Below are 8,415 nucleotides of genomic sequence, written 5' to 3' on the forward strand. Positions count from 1 at the left end.
ATAGTGCATTTATTAATATTTAAAAAGTATAAATAATGGCTTATTCATGGAAGTAATTATAAATTATGAGTTAGATAAAGACCTATTCTGTTTTTTGCCAATGCACTCACACTTGTATGTTTTACATTCTACACCTGGTGACATTTTTAATATTATTCCATTCAACCCACCTCGAGCTCTGAAGTGTCACTTTGATCCGAAGATTGCGAGGCGGATGAACTTAGCCTTTGCGTTTGAGTCTGAAACACAATGCCAGCAGAAAAGCACAATGCATTTAATAACAACCTGTCAATGCGACAAAAAAAAACTCTACCATTGCCCAAACAAGCCATTGTAAGTAAGAGTATATGGGTGTATACTGTGCAATGAGCTCTACTCGAATGCAATCTAAACTTGAGGTTTGAAACAGGAATGATGAACTACCATAACTGTCAGCTTTTTCTGACTTGGACTGGGGAGGTAGACAACGTGATTGCAATCCACAGGCTTGCGTGCATTTTTCAGACCCACACCCCAACACAACAATCAAACTGCAGATACTTTTGATAGCTTGTTTTGATATTACTTACCATGTTTGATGATTCCAGTTCACTCTGCTCCAAAATAACTTTGTACAGAATCTGTTAAAAGAAACATATACAGTTCGACATGTGAGAATACAAAAATAATACAAAAAGTCTGATGTGTTAAATCTATATCAACTCATCATTTACATTTTATTGTGAATAAATTAAGATTGTTCAATAAAACAACAAGGGTACTTACTGGGTTGGCATAAACCGCCCCCACCAAGCAAAAAATCACTATAGTAATCTTCATTCTACAATGAACACAGAATATTAACATTGTTGATTTTAGTAACTGTGGATTGATGCATTAGGCCTACTGGATTTTTTTGGGTTGCATTTCCAATAACATGTATCAAGCGTCTAAATAAAACCATCAATATTTGTTGTAGGTGTGCTGTTAAAAGAAAAGAAAAGCAAACAAGTGAGACAGTCGCTTAGGCAGTGCAATTCATTTTCCACATGCAGTTTTTTCATATACATTTTATATACTATAACTATATTCACTCTATATACTACAACTATATACATTCTAGTGTATACATTCTGTGCTAAACCTGTGTATTGTGTATGTGTTGAAATCAACCATGGTCCTTTACCTTTTCCCCAGTTTCACCAGAATCAGATGCTTGTAGCTGCAAACCCAACTCTGCCAATGGTCCTTGTACTGTGTACAGTAGTAGTTTAGAACGCCAGGCACTACTATCCCACTGGATGTTGAGACAATGTGAGCAGGATTAAATGGATGTGGGTGAGTTGAGGAGACAGACAGGGATATATACTAACCAGAACCCCTCAATTAACACTGATCGCCTCACTTCCCTCCCAGCCAACTCGTTCACCACACTTTTTGTGAAAGTGTATTGGTGCCGGATACCGAATGTACACACACATAAACACATACGCACACACGCGCGCACACACACCACACGTGATTCCAAGAGCATGACCACATCGCCACACCATCTCCTCCACCTTTAGGGAATTCTACATCCCCATGGCCTCATCTTCATCCTTTTACGATAGGATCTTCATCACAGCCCAGACCTTGTACCACAAACGGAGCTCCCGGTGACCCTGTGTAAGAGGAGAGCCAGCAGCCACAACTACCTGAGTAACTGCCCCGCACACACCAATGTCTCTCTAGGACTGCTTTCAATGGTATGTCTGGACTGATTGTTAATCGGGCTGTAAACAATGTATTAAAGATGCTATGCTATACCATAGCAAATGTTTACATTTTTGGGGAATAAAAGCGGGTTTCATTTCAACTGAGAAAATAGTAGATAGCCTTTATCCAGAGCGGTATTAAAGAAGAGTAAATAACATAATTTACAGAAAGTTACCAGTGGTGTAGTGGAGGGTATGTTCACAAAACACTGTTCATGCACGTTTTATTTTATTTCTGCACAGCGTTTACCCACCTTTTGCAGAAAAATGCATTGAAAGTAAAGGGAGCATTACTATACTCACACTGACTGGTGGTCAGTGTTTAACCACATATTTTTTTACCACTACATCATTGCATGTTACAATAACAAAAGTACAGTACATGTACTGTGCTATGCATTTAGTTGACAATTATGGTTTTCATCTTTCAACTTGTTAATGAAAACATAAATAATAAAACACCTTAGCAATTAGTCTTAATGTTTCACAGTAGGCTATACAATTAGCATTTTGAATGGAGAAATACAATTACAGTAAGAGTGCAGGAGTGAAGAACACTTATGGCTCATGACATGGTTGCACTATAAGCCTTTTAAATCTCAGAGATTTCATGTGCCATCCTCCATGCATATTCAGTTACATCTGCCAGGGACTAGTCTCCAACGCAACCAAGGTCGGGACATTTTTAAAACACAGGTAAACGGAAAGATGAAAGGATACTGTGGTGAAGCTGTTCTTACACTAAACAAAAATATAACGCAACATGTAAATATGATGATTTATGAGCTGAAATAAAAGATCCCAAAAAACGTATTTCTCTCAAATGTTGTGACACATTTGTTTACATCCCTGTTAGTGAGCATTTCTCCTTTGCCAAGATAATCCATCCACTTGACAGTTGTGGCATATCAAGAAGCTGATTAAAGAGCATGATCATTACACAGGTGCACCTTAGTGCTGGGGGACAATAAAAGGCCACTCTAAAATGTGCAGTTTTGTCACACAACACAATGCCACAGATGTCTCAAGTTTTGAGGGAGCGTGCAATTGGCATGCTGACTGCAGGAATGTCCACCAGAGCTGTTGCCAGATAATTTAATGTTCATTTCTCTACCATAAGCCACCTCCAATGTTGTTTTAGAGAATTTGGCAGTACGTCCAACCGGCCTCACAACCGCAGACCATATGTAACCATGCCAGCCCAGGACCTCCACATCCTGCTTCTTCACCTGCGGGATCGTCTGAGACCAGCCACCCGGACAGCTGATGAAACTGTGGGTTTGCACAATCAAAACATTTCTGCGCAAACTGTCAGAAACCATCTCAGGGAAGCTCATCTGCGTGCCGCCGCCCTCACCAGGGTCTTGACCTGACTGCAGTTCGGCATCGTAACCAACTCAGTGGGCAAATGCTCACTTCGATGGCCACTGGCACACTGGAGAAGTGTGCTTCACAGATGTATCTCAATTTCAACTGTACCGGCAGATGGCAGACAAAGTGTATGGCGTCATGTGGGCGTAGTGGTTTGCTGATAACGCTGTGAACAGAGAGCGCCATGGTGGCGGGGGTTATGGTATGGGCAGGCATAAGCTACGGACAATGAATACAATTGCATTTTATCGATGGCAATTTGAATGCACAGGGATACGGTGATGAGATCCTGAGGCCATTGTCATGCCATTCATCCGTCGCCATCACCTCATGGTTCAGCATTATAATGCAGGCCCCATGTCGCAAGGATCTGTACACAATTCCTGGAAGCTGAAAATGTCTCAGTTCTTCCATGGCCTGCATACTCACCAGACATGTCACCCATTGAGCATGTTCGGGATGCTCTGGATTGACGTGTACAACAGTGTGTTCCAGTTCCCGCCAATATCCAGTAACTTCGCACAGCCATTGAAGAGGAGTGGGACAACATTCCGCAGGCCACAATCAACAGCCTGATCAACTCTATGGTGTGACCCCCATCTGCCTGAGACTGGTTTTCTGATCCACGACCCTGCCTTTCTAAGGTATCTGTGACCAACAGATGCATATCTGTATTCCTAGTCATGTGAAATCCATAGATTAGGGCATAATTAATTTATATTGACTGATTTCCTTATATGTACTGTAACTCAGTAAAATGTTTGAAATTGTTGCATGTTGCGTTTATATTTTTGTTCAGTGTAGTAATAAGAGAGGGTATCCAGTGGAGGCATATGTGAACCCCTGGGCTTGTTTACTTACATTCTCTCTCATCCTCTTACATTGTATATTCTCCTTTCTCTATCTGGTTATTTCTCCCTTAGCCCATAACTCTTGTGCGCTCTTTAAGGAGCATGCACTTGTTTAACATGAACATCACAAGTACTGCAACTTAATATTCATCCTTGATATTTCCAACTTTCAGAGGTGGATGGATTGATATATTCCTGAAATGATTATTCAAGCATTCATACATTGTCATAACCATTGTAATTACATATTTGTAAGGCAATGAAAGGTTTGTTTTGACAAGTCACCCTGGGACAATTCTTATTTTCATTTCACTTTGTGTTACTAGGTTAATGTTCCCATGATTTCAGTTCACAGAGGATTCTAAGCAGTAACCTCAATATAACCTTAAAGCTGCAAAATGTAACTTGCCTGTTTTGTCACATAAACTGAAATTAGGCCAACTATTAGAATCTTAGCAACCAGGAAATGGCGGAGCGATGTCTGCATAGTGCACCTTTAATTTAGAGCACACATTCATTAGCATACATCTAATTTAATTGAGGATACACTGACTCATTAATGTTATTACATGAATATAAACATAACATTGAACGGCATCTCTGAGGTAAATACACCATAGCTTACATATTTACTTTATTTTGGGGGGTATAATCCAGCACGGAAAGATTAATCAGACATTCAAAGTATTTAAAATGTATTTTTGATGTATTGATTTACAAAGCAAAAGACCATGAACATAAGTTAAACTAATGAACCAATCACACTGCCTTGCCTTCCGCACGACATAACAGCAGTTACCTAGCAACATCCCACCTGTTTAAGCGATTAGAAGCTTCCATCCATAGTCAGGATGGAAGGATGGAAGTGTGTTTTGACTTTCGACCGTGTGTGCAGTTCCTTTTTTCATTTAAAGGATTAGAGCAGGTAGCTAAGTGGCCACTGCCTCACAGATATCACTGATAAGGTTTGAGGGGTTTACCTAATCCCAGTCGAGCACATGGGCAGAGGACAGCGGTAAAAAGTTCATGGAGGGAGCAGTAGGGTCTACACTGAACACCGAACAGGCTTCCACCAAGATAAACATACACAGGTAAGCTTTTTCCATTCACTATGTTGTGTTTCCAATGTATTGTTTCACTGCTTTTCTTTGTGTTTATCAGTTTTCAACTTCAGAGATGAATATGTTGGTTTTGAATGGTTTTGTTTATGTTTCTTGTCAGGATATTGCCAACCATCACTAAAAATGTGCTTGTTGAAATCAACTGGAGTATCCCTCATTCTGTCCATACTTCTATTCATCGCAGACTCTTATCCAAACAGTGAGAAGACAAACAGTAAGTTTTATGTTACAATAACTGGTTTTTGTTGATGGTTTATGTGTTCTGGAAACAAAATGACCAGTGAGTTCTTCTGTTCATTATAAAGAGAATATAAATTGGTATATTACCTCCTTATTCCCAAACGTGTGCTTACAAGGAAGAGAGCCATACATTGGTGATGCATGGTTACCAAGCTTAAGATCAGACTATTCAATAGATTCTCAATTAATTAATGTCTTCATTATCTTCACAGTGGGCTGCGAGGAATGCACACTGAAGCCGAACACAATCTTCCCCAACATCATGCAGTGTACAGGCTGCTGCTTCTCCAGAGCTTATCCAACCCCACTACGGTCCAAGCAAACCATGTTGGTCCCCAAGAACATCACCTCTGAAGCCACATGCTGCGTTGCAAAAGAAGGGAAAAGAGTAAGACAATATTTAGCTAATAAAGTAGTTGGGATTGATATTCTCTGCTGCAAAAAGTTTGATAATCTGACATGACAACCTTCCTAGTATAATGCACATAAGATCTAAGCGTATCATTTAACAACAACTCGAATTAACCTGAATGTTTTTTTTTTACCATCTCTCTTTCACTTGATACTTTCTCTCCTCCTCCTCTCTCAGGTCACCACCAAGGAAGGCTTCCCGGTGACGAACCACACAGAGTGTCACTGCAGCACCTGTTATTACCATAAATCATAAACTGTCTGTGAGGGCTGGAAATCTCCTTGTCGTAGAAGTAAAAGCTTGGCAACAGATCATATATTTTGCACAACTTATTCCTGAAGTTCCTTGTGTTTTAAGAGAAATCACATATTAGGAAATCATTGTGATCCACAAAAGGTAATATTCTGCAGATAATATTTATAGTGCTCTTATGGTCGCAATGATATAAAGTTTTATTCCTGTACTGTGTTAATAAAATGTAGACTTTACTGTATGAATTGAATACTGATTAAAATGCCAATTAACATGATTGCATCACTTCCTCCCAGCCAACTCAGCTTCATCACACTGTATTGGTGCCGGATGCTGAATGCACACACACACACACACACATAAACACATAAACACACACACACGCACGCAGGCAGCGCCACGCACAAACACATGCAGGCTTCCAAGAGTTACTCCATTCAGTCTTTCGTCTTCTTCCTCCTCCCCCCCTCACTGACTTAAGTCAATATAATTTAGGAGGCTAAACTATAGGGTGTGCAGCCTCTTGTAAAAACAAGCGTGCCCACTCCACGAACGGAAGACGGAAGGTCAAATAAGAACATGTCTCCTTCCTGTGAAACGATTCCATTTCCTCAAAATAATACAGTAAATACATACTGAACATGCATAGATCATCCTTCCAGCCATGAGCCTGTCCTCCTAATTTCTCCCATCACTGGCCTGCACTGGTTGTAAGTGAATGAAAATGTACCTTTCAGTCGGTGTAAATGATAGGGTGGATTATACATTGATATTTTTTGTTAAGACAAGGATACCAAAAGCATTATGCATAGCTCAGAATTTTTATACAGACGATTTTACTTTAAGTTTATTGTTTTCTTTCTGAATGTCGATAGTACATTATTCAATGCTTATAATATGAGTCATACACAGTAATATGATGGATATGAGTGAAATTCTTATGCTATAAACATAGCACAGTCTGTCTAAATTCTGACTATAGTCGCTTACTTCTAGAAGCTTATGTAATAAATTGTTTCCTGGATATCCATATTTGGCTCATCCTAAATCGGTCCTCCGAGGTGTTGAATCTGAATCTGACGACAGATTCTCAGAACTGTGCACTATTCTGGGAGAGGGCCTTTTGTCTCTCACCACACCATGGGTGTGTGTTTGTGGGTGTGCAAGCATGTGTTTGTGTGTGTGTGGCTGTGGCTTGTGTAGGCAATGTGGTAGTTTATGGTATTGACCAACCCCATTTTGAGAAAAATCGACTCAGTCACAGCAGCCTCCCTTACCTTTTCAATGAACATGGACAAGGTATTTGTATAATAAACATGATCGTGAACAGTTTTTCTTTTCATTCACATTTACCACAAAAACCAAGGTATGAATACTGCCATGTGCACGTAAAAAAAAAAATCTGTATAATTACAATTTTGGGGATTCACACACTCCCTACATCTCTGATGAATATAACAGGAAACCTGTTCGATCACCATGCACTGCAAAATCATTCTGCCTATGGATACGGAAAACATCAACACATTAACATCAACACACCAGATGATATAGCCATTGGACTTGGGGCTCGACTGGGAGTTTACCTCATCTTTGGATTTTTTTATTCTGCTTTGCCACTAAAATCATAATAAACACTGACAACTGAAATATTGTGTTATTATTGTATGACAGGACTTCATCCAAATGGACTTAATCCAAATGCCATGGCTTCCTACTCCAGTGCTCCCTCTATTTTGCTCATCAGACAGGAGCCCCCACCACTGAGAGGTCCAAGGTTGCCACGGTAATTTCCCTGCTGACCGGGCGGGTGTTGGAGTGGGCTACGGCTGTCTGGGAGAGAGGAGAGGAAGAGCTGGGTTCCTACGAGGGGTTCATGGCTCTGTTCAGGGCGGCTTCGACCATCCACCGGAGTGCAGGTGAGCGACTACTCCAACTCCCGGCATGGTGCCCAGACAGCTGTGGAGTACGCCTCACCTTCCGGACCATGGCAGCCTCCAACGGATGGAATGAGCCGGCGCTCTGCACCATATTCCAAGAGGACTGCGCGAGGAGATCCAGACGGAGTTGGCGTGCAGAGACGACAACCTTTCCCTGGGCGTGCTCATCGCGATGGCCATCCGTCTGGAAAACCTTCTTCAGGAGCGCCGGGCGCTCTCCTCACGCATCACCCCCTCCTTTGGCCGTCCCGGGCAGAGCCTGAACCCATGGAGATTGGGGTCACACACCTCCCCAGCGGTGTCCGGTGCGTCCCAACCCGAAGTCCACTGGGGCAGAGGGATAGCCCCGTGATCAGCTGTCTCCCAAGGTAGGCGTGAGTATTCCTTCATCATCGCTTTTCCTCCAAACACTTCCCTGGTTTCCATTTCACTGTCTGGCTGTCCCTCAGGGGTTGTCTCTACAGCTCTAGTGGACTCTAGTGCCGCAAGGAC

The 8,415-nt window shown here is 41.5% G+C and overlaps 1 protein-coding gene and 1 long non-coding RNA gene across 2 annotated transcripts; one reads left to right on the forward strand and one right to left on the reverse strand.

Annotated features, from left to right (window-relative positions):
- Positions 1-572: 572 nt before the first annotated feature.
- On the reverse strand, positions 573-1,246 carry LOC123485547. The gene is made up of 3 exons (XR_006659046.1): positions 1,166-1,246; positions 766-820; positions 573-620 (listed from the first exon to the last, which is right to left on the reverse strand). It is a non-coding gene; the product is annotated as an uncharacterized LOC123485547 (long non-coding RNA).
- A 3,956-nt stretch (positions 1,247-5,202) lies between these two features.
- On the forward strand, positions 5,203-6,205 carry LOC123485549 (glycoprotein hormones alpha chain 2). Its single transcript, XM_045216506.1, has 3 exons — positions 5,203-5,293; positions 5,532-5,707; positions 5,909-6,205. The coding sequence occupies exons 1-3, from the start codon at positions 5,203-5,205 to the stop codon at positions 5,984-5,986; spliced, it is 345 nt and encodes a 114-aa protein (XP_045072441.1). The 3' UTR covers positions 5,987-6,205.
- The last annotated feature ends 2,210 nt before the right edge of the window (positions 6,206-8,415 follow it).

Source organism: Coregonus clupeaformis, chromosome 5 (assembly GCF_020615455.1).
Source record: "Coregonus clupeaformis isolate EN_2021a chromosome 5, ASM2061545v1, whole genome shotgun sequence".
NCBI lineage: Eukaryota > Metazoa > Chordata > Actinopteri > Salmoniformes > Salmonidae > Coregonus > Coregonus clupeaformis.